Here is an 18,706-nt window from a genome sequence, read left to right on the forward strand (position 1 = left end):
TAATCATCCCATATCATCATCATCCTCAAACACGCTTTAGCTCTCCGAATACTTCCTTTCATACACAATCAACAGCCAGACACCTTCTCACTTCTCACGCACTATCGCTAGCCCGATGCTGACTGAATATACATGCCCATGCGTATTGCCCATGTGGCAGATGTCGATCATGTAACGCATCAATTATCATCTCGAGCCTCATCATATCACATAACAGAATAAATCGATGGAAAGGAGTGGGAAAGAGGGCGAAAGGACACATTAGGACGATCCTGGATAAAATAGTGAGGAAGGAGAAAAGGTAAATATGAGAGGGAAGGAAGAGCGTAAAGAAGAGGTATAAGTCCACCTGATGATGATGGCACGACAGTGATGTAAATAGTGGAAAGAAAAAAGTACAACTCGAATCTAAGCCTTAGAGTACGACACAACCTTTTCCTTTCTTGGATCTTCCTGATTTCTTGCTCTGCAAATATCGCATATAATATCATTTAGCTATGTCCTCAGTCCTTAATATCACAGGGACTCACCATCAAAGCATGTCTCGTTGCAGTTTGGAATACTTCTTTGACACCTTCACCGAGCTTGGCACTACATTCAACGTAACCTTGAGCACCAATCTTTTGAGCGACAGCCAAACCTTCGGCTCGGGTAACGGGTTTTTGATTCATTCTAGCGAGGTCGTGGACGGTCTTTGGATCATCTCGGAGATCCTTTTTACAGGCGACGAGGATGATTGGAAGACCTTGACAGAAGTGGAGAACTTCGGAGATCCACTGTAAATTGAAGACGGTGTCAAATACGACATGTCTTGAGAGATTACAATACACTCACCTTTTCTTGCACGTTATCAAGAGAATCAGGAGAGTCGATGGCGAAACAGATCAGGATGACGTGTGAATCGGGGTAGGACAGAGGTCGGAGTCGACTATAGAGACGTGAATCAGTGATTATCTCGCCTCTTCTGCATGACTTGTAACCCACTCGTAATCTTCCTGTGGAAAGGTCAATGCGTCGTCAGTCACCCGTTGCCACTCAGTCGAATATCACTCACTTGACCGGCAGTATCCCAAAGAGCTAGCTCGACCTTCTTACCATCTACTTCGACATCTGCAACGTAGTTCTCGAACACGGTGGGGACGTAGACCTAATGGTGAGATTGTCAGGATTGGCATACTACCATATTCAAATGAACGGACCTCTGGGAACATGCCCTTGCTGAAGACGATGAGGCTGTGAATGGGCAGTAAGCATGCTGCTATGATCGATTTTATGAGCTTGAACTTACAGACATGTTTTACCACAAGCACCATCACCTATGATGATATTTCAGTAAGTAGATTGTTAGATACGTGACGAGGGACCCTTTGTTCGAGAAGGTTTATCAGAGTTCATATCTACTCACCGACAATGACCAACTTCCGCCTGATCTCTCCTGACATCTTGATTACTGGTTCTGATGAGTAGGTCTGAACGAGGCTGCTGAAGTAGGGAGGGTTGATGCGTATGTGTGTATAAGCTGTTGATGACGGTGGTGATTCGATGATAGTCTGACGATAAGTGTAAGTAAGGAGTGAGGAGATGAGAGAGGATATTCAACGAGTTGTTAGGGTGAGGCTTGACTCTGACGAGATTCATCAGTCTCGACCCATGCTATATCCATTTTTCTAATTCAACCTTGATATTCCTAATGATTGGCATGTTTGACTTTGTAATCGAGACTCACCCGGTTGTAATGGTTGCAATGCGATCACTGGGGTGCAATCCCACCTGCACACGGCGTTTCAGGGTTGTGGCGGTGCTATACCACCATCTAAGTTATTGTTTTTTGTGTTCACGTGTTTTGTGTTTTGCCTGTCGCGTGTGCTATTTTGTGCTCTGTCGCACGGACCCTCGGTTTAACCGGTGTCTCCACTCTACTCGTAGACTTGACTTACTGACACTCTGACGACAGCTCATGGCTCATTCATATTGACACTGTACCACTTCTCCTCACTCAACATCGACGAGGCAACGATCCATTCTCCCCTTAGCTACATACATACATACAAACCTATCTGACAGCCTCACCTGGTAATCATCATGTCCCATCCACAAGAGGTGAGCTGATACATTATCATCTCGTGAATCGCGGCTTACGCCATGCACAGGCCACCGAAGACGACTTGGCTCCTACCGAAACCCAAGGCTACAAAGTGAGTCAATGTCATCGACATTGTAGACGACTACTTGTGCTGATAGGTCTTTCAGGTCGGTCAAAGCAAGACCGTCGCAGAGCTTGCTGCTCTTGATCAGGTACGTTTGAACACATTTTGACCGTCGCATTAGCTAATTTCTCTGGATACAGGAGGACGAGTCTCTTCAACGTTGGAAAGCTTCCCTCGGTCTGGCTGCTTCTGCAGGTGCGGGTGGTAACAAAAAGGTGAGCAAGAGGTATTGGCCACACATCTAAACTAATTCTGGAGACAGGTTGTTCTTAAAACCCTCTTCCTCAGCTCTCCAACTCTTTCCAAGGACATCTCTATAGACCTCACTCAACCTGCGGCCGACCTTGCCAAACTCAAGAAAGAACCTTGTGAGTCCTCAATCACCTGAATTCAGCTGACATGCAGTGACTATCAAAGAGGGTGTCGAATACTCCGTTGGTATCACCTTTACGTGAGTGTTTTGACAGTATGGTTGACCCCTTAGTCTAACGTTTGATTCTAGCGTCGAAAACGAGATAGTGTCCGGATTGCGATTCTTACAAGTCGTAAAGAGGTCAGGTGTCAAGGTCGATAAAACAGAAGCTATGCTTGGATCTTACGGTCCTCAGCCAGCGCCTTACACCAAAGTCGTCAGTACCGCATTCCTAAAATACCCACATATGATAATCGCTTATACCCACATCTCAATCTCAGTTCGCCTCCGAGGAGTCACCTTCAGGTATGCTCGCCAGATCCGGAACATACTCTGTTAAATCTCGAGTGACCGACGATGACAATAACATCTGGCTTGACTTTGAATGGAGTGAGCTGGTGATTTCGTCACATCGTCATGAGTTTAAGCTGACATTTGTTTCAACAGGTTTCAAACTCGCCAAGGAATGGTAGACGTAGATTGTACCCATAAAAAGACTAGTTATGACCGTTCTGAATCTCATGTCTATACCATGCACACTTGTTATCTGATGCTTTCTTGTCCGTTCACCGACTGTATCCGGCATGTTTCTGGAAGTCCATCTCACCGCAAAGACCGATCATGTCAATTTTCCACTTCTGTAAGCCCAGATGTACTCCTCATGCTTGACTTGCAATGTAAAGTGATCTCGCACATGCATCTTACCTTACTGGATCCCTCTTTGGCGTCTGAGTGTCTTCAATAGCTTGGTGAGAGGGTTTTGTTGTGGTGAGGAGAAAACATACCTGACCCAGCTGAAGGAACGAACTTGAGCGATAAAGTGGGGCGCCCAAACAAGTTTCGCCTAAACATGATGAGCGTGTCCACCTTCGTGACGTGCATGGAATTGCAGACAATAATGAAGATGGATAATACCATCCAGATGTATCAAGAGACAGGCTTCAGAAGCTAGACGGAGAACATCCTGATCCAAGATATATATCAGTGGCGGTGGCACCATCAACTACACCTTTCAGCACACCACCCTGTACCATTAGCAGTCGGTCCAAGGAAGAGCCTATCATAGATCATCATGGCCAGTTTAGGTAGGTCTGCCTATTTCTCCACATGAATAGCGTAGCTGATCTCAGTGGGAATCTCACAGTTGCCATTCTCGATGTCAAGGGCAAGGTGAGCAGAGCGATATCTGTTTCCACATCATCATATCACTGATGTCGTTCAACAGTCCCTCATCCAACGATCTTACCGAGACGATGTCCCTCCATCCTACATTGAACGATTCTTACCCCTAGTACTGGAGATGGAAGAGGAAAATGTGCAGGTGACGCCTTGCTTCTCGGACGAAGGAATCAACTACATGCATATCAGGCATAACAATCTGTACTGTGAGTGCTTTCATAGCTTGGTACTCGTTGGCAAACCTGTGCATGATGAACGAAACATCGTCTCGATGTATAAACATACCGAAGCTCTCCTATACCAGCTCGAGCTGACGTTGTATCATGATATATAGTACTTGCCCTCTCGAAACGAAATTCAAACGCAGCCGAAATCATCTTCTTCCTCCATCGACTGTGCTCAGTAAGCTATCTCGCTTGTCCTCTTGATCAGCCCGCTTCTAACCCTATTATCAAATTTAGGTCCTGACAGAATACTTCAAAGAGCTCGAAGAGGAATCAATCAGGGATAATTTCGTGATAATATATGAATTGTTAGATGAGATGATGGATTTTGGTTTCCCTCAAACGACCGAATCTAAGATATTGCAGGAGTGAGTCGTTGTTTTTCCATCAATACATCAAAAATCTATATGTGTGGCATTTCCGATGGCTCATTATCTGTTCATAGATACATCACTCAAGAATCACATAAACTCGAAGTACAAGCTAGACCGCCTATGGCTGTGACCAATGCTGTTTCGTGGAGGTCTGAGGGAATTAGGTATAGGAAGAACGAGGTGTTTTTGGATGTTGTGGAGAGTATCAATCTTTTGGTGAGTCTTATAGGATCCTTGGAAGCAGTGACACAACTGGAAGGAACACTGTCGTTCGTCAGATGTTGGTGTCATCAAGCTGATGCTCATATTGATCCTTGCTTTCAGGTCAATGCGTCAGGAAACGTTATACGATCGGAGATTCTTGGTGCAGTCAAGATGAAGTGTTACCTCACAGGAATGCCCGAACTGAGATTAGGTCTAAATGATAAGGTCATGTTTGAAGCTACCGGACGAGGTAAGCTTGCTCTATAATCTACATACGAATGATCATTCGATCTGATATGGCTGCTCAGGTGCTCGAGGGAAATCGTTTGAGATGGAGGACGTCAAATTCCATCAATGTGTACGACTTTCTCGATTTGAGAATGATCGAACTATATCTTTCATACCACCTGACGGCGAATTTGAATTGATGTCCTATCGTCTATCTACACCTGTCAAACCCTTGGTCTATGTAGAAGCTAGTGTGGAGAATCATAGAGGCTCAAGAGTAGAATACATGGTGAAGGTCAGAGGCCAATTCAAGAGAAAAAGCACAGCCAACAACGTAGAGATCTTTGTCCCTGTTCCAGATGATGCTGATAGTCCCAAATTCAGAGTAAGCAACCCTATTCTTCCAGCACAAAATGATACATAGCCAATTTCTCAAATTCAATAGACATCGGTGGGATCGGTCGTATATGCTCCAGAGAAATCAGCATTTGTTTGGAAAATAAAACAGTTAGGTGGTGGAAGGGACTATACGATGAGAGCACACTTTGGTCTCCCTAGTGTTCGAAATGGTACGTAGCGGATCTTCATCAGTTGTCAATCAAACCATGATTGTGATCATCGTTAACTCGTGAATACCTAACACCTCTCAAAATTGATCTCTCCTTCACCCCATTTCCCGCATGATCATAGATGAAATCGATAAGCGAGCGCCCATATCAGTCAACTTTGAGATTCCCTACTTTACTGTCTCAGGTATACAGGTCAGATATCTCAAGATCGTAGAGAAATCAGGTTATCAGGTGAGTTCGTGGCACTTTCCGACTTGCCCAACTCGACTCCATCCTCCTTACATCCAACGGTTTTTTTCTGTTTCTTCGTCACATCTCACCTCTCTGACACCCAACTTGATCTGAATCAGGCTCATCCGTGGGTTCGCTACCTGGCAAGAGTGAGTTTTCCTCAGCTAGAAATGATGGCCATGAAGAGAAGAGGTGCTGACAATGACTGGGAAACGATGTGTTGCAGAACGGAGACGATTACATCCTCCGAACCATCACCGACGCCAAATCCTCCTCTATTATCGCTCCTCTCTAGTATTCTCATACCCTTTAGATGTATCTCGCTCCTGCACGTTGTGTTTATACCATACTATGCATACGATTATATTGATGCCAGGACTGTGAAGGGGAAAAGGGTGATAAGATGGGAGAGGTGCAACAGGATGTCAGTGGCGCCACGCACGTGGCACGACTGCGGGATGGCTGCCACGCGAGGGCATATGAATAATTCCGATATGCCGGCGGTGTGATCTGCTGTCAATCTAGAATTTAAGCTCAGGGAGACACAGGCAGACACGCGTGAGGTTATTTGCTTCACTGCTCAGCACTAATCCGGATTAGGAGTAGGTCGCATACCCCCCCCCCCTTACACCATACTCCAACTTTTCATCCATCAACTCCAATCTATATCTATCTCGTTTCTCTCTTCTCTTCCTTCTTCAACCTATTCATATCCCATCTTCAACCCCTCTTACCCTCCTTATCACACCCCTTCCATTCTTTGCAAAACAACAACATGTCTGGTCAACAAGAAGTGAGTCTGAATAATCCTTAACAAGTTCACCAACCAATCACTCAACGCTCCACGTACGCGTCACGTCTCCTGTAACGATAAGCTGACCAGGACTGTTCATGTTTTCAGCAAAAGATTACTGAAGTCGGTACCAACAGATTCGGCTTCGACTCTCGAGTTCAAGTCGATACCTTGAGAAGCTTGTACCTTGTGAGTGTAGCTATCTGTCATCTCATCCTATACTTCATCTCATCCTATACTTCATCTCATCCTATACTTCATCTCATCACGTCCCCTTTCCGCCTTATCACTTCCACTTTTCGCCCATCTTTCAACGCGTTATATTTCTCTTTTCTCCCTCCGTTTGACCTCTGCTTCACCCCTTCTCATCCTATACCTCTTGTTCTCTTCTTGGTTCCTTCTTCTGGTCCTTCAATGCTCTACTCATTCCCCTCCTTTCGTTATACGTACCATCATCTAATTTTACTTTACACCGATGAGAAATCCTCAACCAGACACGTTGATTGTGTATCCTTTCACGTGCCCATTACTAACCTCCTTTTTCCACGCTCTATAGACCCCTGCTTTCCTCAAAGAAGGTAACAAAGAAACCGATCTCGCTGGTCAAGGTCACAAGGACTACGGATCCGAGTCCACCTACTTCAAGGAGACCGATTCCATCCAATACACCACCGTCGCCAAATTCCCTCCCGTCAAGAACCTCCCTAACACCGAGCGAAAGAGAATCCTCGTCACCGGTGGTGCTGGTTTCGTCGGTTCCCACTTGGTCGATCGACTCATGCTTCTCGGTCATGAAGTTACCGTTCTTGACAACTTCTTCACCGGTAGCAGGACTACCGTCTCTCACTGGGTTGGTCACCCCAACTTTGAAATGGTCAGACACGATGTAGTCAACCCATTCCTCATCGAAGTTGACCAAATCTACCATCTCGCTTGTCCCGCCTCTCCTCCTCACTACCAATACAACGCCGTCAAGACCATCAAGACCTCTTTCATGGGTACCCTCAACATGCTCGGTCTCGCCAAGCGAACCAAGGCTAGATTCCTCATCACCTCCACTTCCGAAGTTTACGGTGACCCCGAGGAACACCCTCAACGAGAAGAATACTGGGGTCACGTTAACTGTATTGGTCCTCGAGCTTGTTACGATGAAGGTAAACGAGTTGCTGAAACCCTCACCTACGGTTACCAAAGACAAGATGGTGTCGATGTTAGAGTCGCTCGTATCTTCAACACTTTCGGTCCTCGAATGAACCCTTACGATGGTCGAGTCGTCTCCAACTTCATCATCCAAGCTCTCAAGGGTGAAGACATGACCGTTTACGGTGATGGTCAACAAACCCGATCCTTCCAATACGTTCACGATTTGATCGATGGTTTGATCCTCCTCATGAACGGTGACGAGACCCGACCTACCAACATTGGTTCTTCTCACGAGTTCACCATCATGGAATTCGCCGAGGCTGTCAGAGTGAGTCATAGTCACGGCTTGAGAGTGAGGTGATTTGTTGCTAATACTTTCCTTCAGGACATCGTCGAGCAAATCCAAAAGGAGGAAGGTGTTGCCAACCCCCGACGAGTCAACATCATCCACAAGGAGATGCCCATTGATGACCCTCAACGAAGAAGAGCTGACACTGCTCGAGCCAAGGAATCTCTTGAATGGCAACCTAAGTGGTCTGTCAAACAAGGTGTTGAGGGTGAGTCGAGTCCATCGTTCGCAATACGATGACCGTCGCTAATGTTTGATATTCTCTTCTCAATAGAAATGGCCCGATACTACCTCAGAATGATCCGAGAAGGAAAACTCTAGATTGCTTGATGGAATTCATTACATAGATTACTTTGCCTGCGACAATTTTTTTGGATTTAGAGAGAATGCCTATCATCATTTATCGAGAAACGAAACCGTCTTATTCATCGTATATACACATTCATTGAGATCTTGGATATGCTAGCATACCCTATATCAGTCCTGGTTGCATGTCTGCGTACTATGATCTGCGTGTGATGAGGTGACTACTCATAATGACTAGGTATGCCACATTCGTCATAATGAGATATCCACGTTGTACAGTCGTACCTTGTTTATCGCGTACCCGTACCCGTTCAACCTAACATCCTACCAGACACAACCTTTGTTCAATTGCTTCATCATCAGCAGTCATTCCATCACCCCGTCACTCACTCTCAGATCCCACTCAATTCGGAATGTCCGCTGCAGAAACCAATCAGCCAGAATTGTCAAGCGATGCCGGTCCATCGACACCTGCGCCTCCAGCAGTGATCGTTGACGAGGCAGCCGATACTTCCTTATTGGATCTACCAATCTCGGATCAAGCTCAAGCAGGGTATCATGCACCTCCTGCCCAACCTTCCGAGCCAATCACCACCCCTGCTCCACCACGTACAGAACCAATCGTACCAGACGCACCCTCTCACGCACCTCCGGCAAAAGGGTTACCCCTCTCCACACCTTCCTCATCGGTCACACCTACCGCTGCTCGACCTGCTCAAGCAGACTTAGCCGAATTCGACCCTTATGCTACTCCAGCTCCGACTTTGTCCTCTTCAGCGTCGGCTGACCCAGTCACACCGGCGAGGAACAATGCTCGACTCGATCCATCCTCATCGATACCGCAGGAGACACCTAGACAGGTCGGTTTGACCGAAGCTGAAAGTAGTGGATCTATCAACTCTAACACGGAGCCTACATTCAACTTCTCTGGATTCTTAAAGGATCTAAGGACAAAGTCTGCTGAACCGATAGCTCGTTATTTGAAAAGGTGAGTCAGGTCAATTCCTATGATAAAAATGCATTCACTGATATTACGTTTGACGCAGCTTCTTATCGAATTTTGCCAAGAAACCATTTACTGTCAATGAGCAGATCAAATTGATACATGACTTCCTTGCTGTGAGTCTTGACATCCATGTACATTTCAGGATTAATCCTTACTTATATTGTTACAGTTCATATCCGAGAAAATGGCTCAGGTCGAACCATGGAAATCACAAACACCGGCAGAGTTTGACAATGCCTTGGAAGCGATGGAAAAGCTAGTCATGAACAGGTTATATAATTAGTATGTACCTTTGGCTCCTAATCCCAATTTTTCTTGAGACTGATGCCTATCTTGGATTTAGCACGTTCACTCCCCAATTGGTACCTTCTCAGCCTATCACTACTGACGATCTAGAACGAGATGCGGTGTTCGCACAGAGGGTGAGGTTGTTCGGATGGGTCAGGGAGAAACATCTGGATGTACCTGAGGGCGAAGCTACCCAGGGGTTTTTGGGATTTGCTGAGCAAGGTGTGTCGAAACTCCCGACGCTATTAAACTTACAGCTAATGGCGAGACATTTATCAGAACTGCTTAAAATAAATCACTATAAAGCGCCTAGAGATAAAATGATCTGTATCCTCAACTGCTGTAAAGTGATATTCGGTGAGCTAATCTAAAGTAATTTGGTCAACTTACGAAGCTAACGATTCAACATAGGTTTGATACGGAATGTCTATGGTGCTGAAGCGACTGGGGCCGATGCATTCGTGCCTATATTAATCTTCGTTGTGCTCCAAGCCAATCCTGATAATATGCTGTCGAACATAGAGTGAGTGAAAACTTACCCATCAATGATTTAAGTAAGGTCTGTCATCTGATTGTAAGTATAGGTATATCAGCCGTTTCCGAAGTGCTTCCAAGTTGCAAGGAGAAGCTGGCTACTATCTTTCCAGTCTGGTATGTCAACTCGCTATGCTTCCTTGTTCTCCGCTGATATGACTCACTCAGAGCGGAGCTATCGCCTTCATCGAAACGATGGATGCCTCAAGTCTGAGTAATATCACCCAAGCAGAATTTGAGAAAAACGTCGAAGATGCTATCCAAGAATTACCGCCTTCACCATCAGCTTCAACCGCTCGAGCATTACCTCCCGCAGATATGTCTCCGTTCTCCGCTGTCACCTCGGGAGAAGAAGCTGCTCGACCATTGTCCCTTACTACCACTGTTCAAGCTCTCGACGGTACTAAACGATTTTTCCAACGTACCGGTAACTTGGCTCAGGAGGCAGTCAGTAAACCTCTCAGCGCCATTGGTAAGATCCTAGAAACCATGCAGAGTCCGTCCGACGACAGGTCAGAGGATGGAAGTACGAGTGGTGAAGAACGATCACCTGAGAGACGATCTAGGCAAGAGCAGCAGACTCCAGCTTCGAGGGATGTTTTCAGAACTAGAAGATCTCAATTCAACAGAGCTGCGACGCCCGAGAGTCCGTCGAGAACTTTACAAGGTTTCGGCTTGGGTGTACCTGGAGATGGATCAGCTCCAGCCTCACGAGCGTCAGTAATTTCGCTCTTCATTCTCGATTGACAAAATGCTGATCTTGTTTTTTTTTTTAGTGGAACGCCATCCCCGGGTGATAATCCCATTCCTGATTTCTCATCGTTACAACTTCAATCGACCATCGACATGTCCCAGGAAGCTTACGCCCAAACACGGCGGGCTAATGTACAGACCTTACATCAGATGTTCCCTGCACTGGATGAAGATGTGGTTGAAGCGGTCTTGGAAGGAAGTGGAGATGATTTGGGATTAGCTATTGATCGATTATTGGAGATGTGATTTGAACCCCAGGGCTACTTGTATATATAGACGACTTCCCATGACTTTCATGAAATATGTACAGTATATTCTTTATGTGATATATCTATGTCCTATGCATGGATCCATATTCCCGTATAATCAAGCGATAAGTAATAAATCTAAAGTGGTATAAATGTTTTCGGTTCTAAGCTCTTTCAAATGTGTCAATATATATATATGTACGTAGTGGACACTCTCTTAGCGTCGGCAGCGAGCTTTTCCTTGGTATCAGAGTAGAGCACTGCTTGCTTAAAGCAAGACTTCGTTGGCTGAGTTTCGGTTCAGTGATTTCTAGAGATCCAGATTCAGCTAACATCTTGTCCCGCAGTCCTGGACAGCTTACGTTAGGAAGCACAATACAGCTTCTGACGAGAGTTTCTGGGGCGAGAGATACCTCGGTAGCTACATGCCATACGGCGTATTAGCCTTCCATCTTTCCTACAAGGTATATGAGATACTCGCCTAAGATGGTCACACTGATTTGACCTTTGACATCTTGTTCAGGTTCAGGTTTACCATCCACTCTAGCCCAAGCACCGACATTACAATTGGCCCCTACGATCGAATTCAATACGCAAGAATGTTGTTCCAAATTTGTACCTTCCAATACGATCGCATCTTTGACTCTGACACCTGCTCCTACAGTCACACCTGGACCGATAGCTACGTTGGGACCGATCTTGGCTGTTGGATCGATCGTAGCTGTCGAATCGATGTATACGGGAGAGATGACGTTGGGGGATGATTTGGCGAGGAAGTCGGGGTAGGTCTTTTGGATTCGAGCGAGGTAGAGGGAATTGGCAGTGACAGCGGAGCTATGAAAGGGCGTTTGAGTGCATGATTTCAGTGAATAGGTGAAAGTGTACTCACGCAGCGGTTTTGATCTGTCTCCAGAAATCCTTGCACTGATACACGTACATCTTCTTAGCGGCTGCCAGGGGGACGATAACATCTTGTTCTAATCGAAGGATCTCGTCTGGCTTGACCAAAGGATCCTCCCTGTTGTACAAAAATTATCAGCTTCCCAACAACCAATTCCACAAAACTAACTCACGCAGCACGAGCAGTCTTCTCATCCATGGCAATTTTGATTTCGTCAAATAATGATTTGTCGAATACTGTCTCATTGGATTAGCTCTTTTCCCTCATTGAAGTCTACAGGAAGGGAGAGCTCACAGTAGACACCACCGTTGACAGTGTTTGAGATCCAGCTATCAGGCTTCTCCACATAATGCACCATCAATTGACTTTCAGGTTCAGTAACGATACAACCGTATTTCTGAGCAGATTCCTTTCTGACGTTGACACCCATGATCGTACCTACACCTCGGTGTTTAGAGTGCAATTCGAGGATTTCGGTGAAAGGGAATGCGGAGCAGATATCGATATTGCAGATAAAGATGTTTTGGGGTACAGGTGGACGAAGAATTGAATCTCGGACTGTCAGAACAGTGTTGTCAGCTCCTGATAGATCACAGAATGAGTGTGAGTGCGTGTATACTGAAAGTGACCTACAGTGATAAAGACCACCAGCAGTACCAAGTGCCTTGTATTCTCTCAGGTAGCTTATAGCGATGTTGGGGAATTCCCTCTTGGCTTCTTTGATGAATCCACTCATCACTGAATCCTCGTAGAAACCAATCATAATAACCTCGGTGAGACCTGGAACTTTGGCGAAAGCGGAGAGAGGATGCCATATCATGGGCTATAAAATATCATCAGCATAGCGAGCTATCTATGTGTAAGCTTGAATATACCTACCTTCCCAGCTATGGGGAGAAGGGGTTTGGGACCTATTCAGTATGAAATCAGCCAAAACCATACCTCTCGGCTTGAACATCGAACATTGAACATTGGATATTGAACATTGATCCGACACTCACAATCAAGCGTCAATGGACGCATTCTGGTTCCCTTGGAGGGACCACCGATGAGCAACACTCCTTTTGAGACTGACATGGCGGATCTGGCTGTTCTGAGGCTTAGTGATGGCAGGTGGAGAAGAGGTTTTGTTGATGAGCTTGATGGGTTGATACTGACACGCGAATATGAACGTGTAGGATGAAGTCGGTGGTGGCATTGGCATTTAGCCTCAAAGTTTCCCTGAGTACTAATCATGTTACAGTATGACTACGATCCAAACCCTGAGATAACAAAACGGATTAGGTAAAAAATTCTAATGGGGAGATCAAATTTGTAATGAGTGATCGTCCTCCGTTTGTAATTGGCAGTTAATTCCGGAAATAAGACGACGTCCACCACCCATTCAGTGCTAGCAAGATACCCTGCAAGTTGACCTCGATGCACCCTACTGATAATCTCACACTCACACCCACTCCAGTGATAAACATCCTTATCCGCATCTCATTGCTATTCGGCTCGTAAACATCTCACTGACACTCAAAAAAGGAGAGCAACTTGGTCCTGGTGTCAAGCGGTGAGTGTCTGCATCTTTACCATAACAAAAAACCGCTTTGGACAATGACGCTTATGCCCGTTCCTCATTCTTCCCCATGACCAATTCAACATTTTCATCTTGGTACGTTCCCGTCTCCATCTCCTTAGAGGTAATCTCACGCCAATCCAGTCAAGTCCTCTATACTGAAGACCTTCTTGAACCAGTATCGACAGTGAAGATTGTACAAGATGGTGCTTACAGTACGAGCTGTGCACACGTTCATGGCCGAACACGGCGATGAATTGGAGTTTCAAGCGGGTGAAGAGATTGAGGTATTGGAAAAAGACGAAGCTTTCGGAGACGGATGGTGGAGAGTGAGTCTGACAATTCGTCTTCCCGTGCTGACTGGTTGTAGGGACGAAATACCAAAGGTGAAGAAGGTCTGTTCCCAGCAACATACATTTCTGAAACCCCGATAACACCTCAAGATCAACCCCTCGGTCTTCCTGAGACAACAGCTGCTCCTCATACAACCACCGTCAATGGATCTGCACCCACAAACGATTCTTACCTTTCCGCTCCCACCATCCCAATACCAGATGAATCACCCAGAGGGACTCACGATTCGTCAGGTGGTCTTTTAGATAACGCTGTAGCTGCTGTGGAGAGCACGACTGCAGCTGTAGGAAATGTCATGGGCAGGACTATAGGTGATATACAGGATGCTATAGAATCCATCACTACTGCCAAGCCTGAGAGTGATGATGAAGAGGAACTTGGAATCGGTCAGAACGCCAGAGCGAAATTAGCAGAACAAGCTCGATTAGCCAATGAACAGCGGGAGAAGAATCAACATTCGTCGAACGGTGGTGTAGCTGGATTGGTATATTCCGATGAGAGCGAAGATGAAGAGGAGGAGATGAGAAGAAGTCCAAGAGGTGCAGCTGTCAGCCGATTCGATTCTCCATTGGCCAACGGATTCCACTCTAGCCCCGTCACCATGGAACAGGCTTCCTTCCCCAAAGCGACGACACCACCTGTGGCTCCACCTCTCTCTGCACAGCCATCTGCTCATTCATCCACTCGTCTGGAGCCGTCAACAGGATCGCTCGAACCAGCCGCCCATATCCCTTCCACCCCTCCTTTCGAAAAACCTGCTTTCACAACTCGTTCGTCCAGCTCTGCTATACCCAGCAAGCCTGCTCACACATGGACCGTAGATGATGTTGTCGCTTGGGCCCAAGCCAAAGGATTTGATGAAGGTATTCCGGAGAAATTCAGAGGTAAGTCGGAAGCTTTCATTTTATCACTCATGTGCTGAACATTTCCACTAGAACACGAAATCACCGGTGATCTCCTCCTCGAACTTGATGCCAACCTCTTAAAAGAGCTTGATATCCCTCAATTCGGCAAACGTATGCGAATAGCCGCTGCAATCTCCGAACTACGACGACCTTCTTCGATGATCTCATCTAAATCTCAGCAACTCTCTCCTTCCGGTCTTCCTCTGAATGTACCAGGAAGTGCTTCTTTGCGTGGCATGAGCGCGCCACCTTCATCCTTAGGACAGCCTTTCCCATCAACGACACCCCCTCTCACCACACCACCCACTTCCGCTTCCACCACCGATGATATTCCTCACGGAGCTTGGTCTCATGGCCGAAAGACGAGCAATGTTGGTTTAGGAATGCCTGCTCCTATGGAAGCTATCAATGAGAACCTCGCACAAACACCCTCTACCAACCAAGCTAGTTCGACAGCTGCTAGCTTACCCGCCAGCCCTGTCACTCCAAGCTCTATTGTCACCAAGCGTGAATCCACCGGGTCGATGGGTCACAAGCGTGGTAAACCAAGTACCGATAATAAAGAGCGGTTGAGCTTCTTTGGCCGATCACGTAAGCCTGCTCCTCCCAGCTCTGTTTCGCCAAGCTCCGAACAACACCGAACTTCCTCTCGTCTTGGATTCTCTGGCTCGAACCGAGTTCATCAGATGCAACCTGCTACACCTGAAACGAACAGACGAACTTCTGGAACCGGTGGAGGGAACGCCGCGGCTCTCAAACAGATTGGTACACCTGATTATTCAGGTTATCTCAAGAAGAAGGGAGATAGGTACGGTAGCTGGAAGCAAAGGTTCTTCGTATTGAAAGGTTCTCACCTTTACTATCTGAAGAGTGAGACGGAAGATCGAGTGAAAGGGCATATCGAATTGCAAGGTCATCGTGTAATCGTCGACGAAAACACCAATCCTGGTTCGTATGGTTTCAGACTTACTGGTGGGCCCAATGACAAGGTTCACTACTTTTCGTCTACCGAGCAAATCTCCATTCGAGAGTGGATGAAGGCCTTGATGAAGGCGACTATCGCTAGGGACTACTCTGTTCCAGTCACTTCATCTTGCAATATCCCCACTATCCCTCTGGCCGAAGCTCAAGCTATGGCACCTCGTCCCCCAAGTCCAGCGACTCGAGAAGCCACCCAGAAAGCTACGAGAAGAGAAAACCCTAATCAACTCACAGCGCATGATGCTAGTGTATTGGTGAGTTTGGCTGAAATATGAAACGCGCTGATATTGTAGATGAGTTTTGATACTAGTTCTGGTGAACGACGACGAGCGAGTCAACAGCTTGGTGCTCCTTCACCTGGAAGACCCAGCCGAGATACCAGAAGACCTTCTAGTAACTACAATGGTGCTGCTCGACCAGCGGTGAGTTGCTGTTTCCCGAGGAAGTCAAACAGAATGCTGATTAAACGTTTCCTCCCTCAGGTAAATTCAGTTTATCAATCCGATGAAGGTAAAAACAACCCGGAATTAGTTCGATGGGTAAATTCGTTATTACCTCAAGCTTACCCTAGAGCATCGGCCATACCCAAATCCTTCGCCTCTGGAGAAGTCATCTTCCTACTTGTCAAACACTTGTCACATATCGAGCCTTCCCCTCCCGTCCCTCCTCAAGCTTTCGCCCCTGACGCTTCGGGTCAACCGGGCTTAGAAGGCTTGTTCTCCATGATGGATATACTTATAGATGCTGGGATTGATACCGCTGGAGTCAGTATCAACGATGTTAGGAATGGAGATTCGGGACAGATCGTCAAATTGTTGAGTAGTATTAAAGGTTGGCACGAGCAACGAGCTGGTGTAGCTCAGTAAATATAGTTCTTTCGACACAGTTGGTTCTGTTTCGATCATTGATGCTTGAGTGTTTGATTTGATATTTTTTCTCGTGAATTTATTAATATAACAATCCCTTACCCCGTATATTTATATATAAACATAAGATATGCTATGCTATGCTGACTTTTAGATATGCTATACTTTGCCATTCGACTAATATTTCATGTAATTGGGATCCAGGTTGAAGACCAGCCTGAACAAAAATGCATTGTCCAAAATATATATTTTGCATATGATCTTGATTAATCTATGCACTCCTCACTCCCGATTGATCCCTCCATTCTTCAAAGAAAGATATCATATCTGGTGTTATTCTCCTTCTCACCGTTCGAGCCGAATGGAGAAGATGCGATTTCTTGACCTGACACAGGTGCTTATGATCAGTCTTTTTCTACCTCTTATGGAGATTGAAGCAGGCAAACTCACGCAAGGCGCATCGAGATCTTCATTCATAGCTGCCAATGCAGCATCCTGACAGATTGAAGCTACCTCAGCTCCCGAGCAGCCGTCCGCCTGGAATGTCCAATCCGTCAGTATCCTGTGAAGCTTAAGAATAAAGAGTACCACTTACTATACGAGCTAGCTCCTCGACATCTACGCCAGGTTCGACAGCCATAGTAGCCAGTCGAATTCTGAAAATATCTTTTCTAGTGTCCAGATCAGGCGCACCGACATAGAGGATTCGATCCAATCTGCCGGGTCTCATCAATGCGGAGTCCTATGGGGGGTGCCGTCAGTCAATCGCTTGATCATCCTCCTTGCCTGTCAACTTACGAGCACGTCTGGCCGATTGGTAGCTGCTACTACGGTTACACCAGAGAGCTCTTCGATACCGTCCATCTCGTTGAGCAGAGAAGTGAGTACACCAGAATGGGTGTGATCGTCTGATCTGGCCGATCCGAGTGCGTCGATCTCGTCCTACAATTGAACTGTCTTAGCTCGGAGTACAGAGTTGCACAAGCATATAATCACTCACAAAGAAGACGATCGATGGCGACGCAGCTCTGGCTTTTCTGAAGATTTCTCGAACTGCTCTTTCAGATTCACCGACATATTTGTTGAGCAGCTAGGGAATCATTATCAGCTGGGTTGACTGGAACCACTATAATAACGCCAGCTCACCTCCGGACCTTTGACGGCAATAAAGTTGATACCGCTCTCCGTGGCTAAAGCTTTCGCCGTCATGGTCTTACTGCAACCTGGTGGACCATACAGCAGGACACCTCGTGGAGCTTCCACACCCAATCGAGCGAATGTATCTCGATGTGTTAATGGCCATTCTACACATTCTCGTAATTTCTGCTTGACATCGTCTTGTCCACCTATATCTGACCATCGCACAGCAGGAGTCTCCAGGAACACTTCTCTCATCGCTGATGGTCGTATCGTAGGTAGGATAGTTAAAACGTCCGCATTTGTAAGAACCGGTTTGCTTCCTTCTGATGGTTTTGAGGAGTGCCATCGCTGAATAGCTGCTGAAGCTGATTCTCTTATAAGTGACGATAGGTCCGCACCGACATAACCATGAGTCCTAGATGCGATTGCTGATACTTCCTGTTCACTGAGGGAATGGGGCATTCTTGAAAGCATGATATCGATTATTTGTCGTCTTCCGTTGACATCGGGTATTCCAATTTCGATCTCTCGATCGAATCGACCTGGTCTTCTTAATGCTGGATCAATACTATTTGGTCTGTTCGTAGCTGCTACCACAAATATCCTTTCTTCTCCTATGTCCTCCTGGCTCATCCCATCCATCAAAGTAAGAAGAGTGGCCACCACCCTTCTTTCCACTTCGCCACCTTCCCCTCCGTCCCTCCTCGGACATAACGCATCAACTTCATCCAAGACAATAATGCACGGACTCCGTTTCTTCGCTTCGTTGAATACACCTCTTAGACGCTCTTCCGTCTCCCCATGGTACGCGGAAGATAGCTCAGGTCCATTGACGACGATGCAAGAACACTGAGCGGAAGAGGCAACTGCTCTGGCCAAGGCAGTTTTACCTGTTCCCGGTGGACCGTGTAATAATATGCCTCGAGGAGGGGTGAGACCGAACATTGAGA

At 46.4% G+C, this 18,706-nt stretch overlaps 8 protein-coding genes across 8 annotated transcripts; 5 read left to right on the top strand and 3 right to left on the bottom strand.

Annotated features, from left to right (window-relative positions):
* Positions 1-415: 415 nt before the first annotated feature.
* I203_104762 (GTP-binding protein rhoA) lies at positions 416-1,442 on the bottom strand (the record flags this gene model as incomplete). The annotated part of the gene is made up of 8 exons (XM_019143652.1): positions 416-466; positions 531-776; positions 835-928; positions 985-995; positions 1,055-1,147; positions 1,200-1,233; positions 1,289-1,316; positions 1,406-1,442. The coding sequence occupies 8 exons, from the start codon at positions 1,440-1,442 to the stop codon at positions 416-418; spliced, it is 594 nt and encodes a 197-aa protein (XP_019006701.1).
* Positions 1,443-2,082: 640 nt separating this feature from the next.
* On the top strand, positions 2,083-3,092 carry I203_104763 (uncharacterized protein; the record flags this gene model as incomplete). Its single annotated transcript, XM_065517612.1, has 10 exons — positions 2,083-2,100; positions 2,151-2,195; positions 2,251-2,295; positions 2,348-2,422; positions 2,470-2,575; positions 2,627-2,658; positions 2,710-2,760; positions 2,816-2,836; positions 2,901-3,009; positions 3,067-3,092. 10 exons carry the CDS (start codon positions 2,083-2,085, stop codon positions 3,090-3,092), a joined length of 528 nt encoding a protein of 175 aa, XP_065374430.1.
* Positions 3,093-3,726: 634 nt separating this feature from the next.
* On the top strand, positions 3,727-5,923 carry I203_104764 (uncharacterized protein; the record flags this gene model as incomplete). Its single annotated transcript, XM_019143650.1, has 11 exons — positions 3,727-3,789; positions 3,845-4,004; positions 4,133-4,200; positions 4,260-4,390; positions 4,468-4,612; positions 4,721-4,850; positions 4,909-5,213; positions 5,274-5,397; positions 5,519-5,628; positions 5,748-5,777; positions 5,855-5,923. 11 exons carry the CDS (start codon positions 3,727-3,729, stop codon positions 5,921-5,923), a joined length of 1,335 nt encoding a protein of 444 aa, XP_019006699.1.
* Positions 5,924-6,403: 480 nt separating this feature from the next.
* On the top strand, positions 6,404-8,234 carry I203_104765 (uncharacterized protein; the record flags this gene model as incomplete). The annotated part of the gene is made up of 5 exons (XM_019143649.1): positions 6,404-6,421; positions 6,530-6,610; positions 6,978-7,892; positions 7,950-8,121; positions 8,188-8,234. 5 exons carry the CDS (start codon positions 6,404-6,406, stop codon positions 8,232-8,234), a joined length of 1,233 nt encoding a protein of 410 aa, XP_019006698.1.
* Positions 8,235-8,632: 398 nt separating this feature from the next.
* Positions 8,633-11,046, top strand: I203_104766 (uncharacterized protein; the record flags this gene model as incomplete). The annotated part of the gene is made up of 9 exons (XM_019143648.1): positions 8,633-9,207; positions 9,266-9,338; positions 9,395-9,507; positions 9,569-9,735; positions 9,793-9,870; positions 9,925-10,036; positions 10,098-10,164; positions 10,216-10,763; positions 10,824-11,046. 9 exons carry the CDS (start codon positions 8,633-8,635, stop codon positions 11,044-11,046), a joined length of 1,956 nt encoding a protein of 651 aa, XP_019006697.1.
* Positions 11,047-11,316: 270 nt separating this feature from the next.
* I203_104767 (uncharacterized protein) lies at positions 11,317-13,026 on the bottom strand (the record flags this gene model as incomplete). Its single annotated transcript, XM_019143647.2, has 9 exons — positions 11,317-11,358; positions 11,411-11,469; positions 11,530-11,882; positions 11,938-12,066; positions 12,122-12,185; positions 12,244-12,507; positions 12,583-12,772; positions 12,829-12,860; positions 12,951-13,026. 9 exons carry the CDS (start codon positions 13,024-13,026, stop codon positions 11,317-11,319), a joined length of 1,209 nt encoding a protein of 402 aa, XP_019006696.2.
* Positions 13,027-13,713: 687 nt separating this feature from the next.
* On the top strand, positions 13,714-16,616 carry I203_104768 (uncharacterized protein; the record flags this gene model as incomplete). The annotated part of the gene is made up of 5 exons (XM_065517613.1): positions 13,714-13,839; positions 13,881-14,748; positions 14,800-15,998; positions 16,044-16,172; positions 16,233-16,616. The coding sequence occupies 5 exons, from the start codon at positions 13,714-13,716 to the stop codon at positions 16,614-16,616; spliced, it is 2,706 nt and encodes a 901-aa protein (XP_065374431.1).
* A 271-nt stretch (positions 16,617-16,887) lies between these two features.
* Positions 16,888-18,218, bottom strand: I203_104769 (uncharacterized protein; the record flags this gene model as incomplete). The annotated part of the gene is made up of 6 exons (XM_019143645.2): positions 16,888-17,001; positions 17,067-17,153; positions 17,212-17,358; positions 17,415-17,558; positions 17,617-17,706; positions 17,763-18,218. 6 exons carry the CDS (start codon positions 18,216-18,218, stop codon positions 16,888-16,890), a joined length of 1,038 nt encoding a protein of 345 aa, XP_019006694.2.
* Between the last annotated feature and the right edge of the window lie 488 nt (positions 18,219-18,706).

The sequence above is a fragment of the Kwoniella mangroviensis genome (assembly GCF_000507465.2).
Source record: "Kwoniella mangroviensis CBS 8507 chromosome 1 map unlocalized Ctg01, whole genome shotgun sequence".
NCBI lineage: Eukaryota > Fungi > Basidiomycota > Tremellomycetes > Tremellales > Cryptococcaceae > Kwoniella > Kwoniella mangrovensis.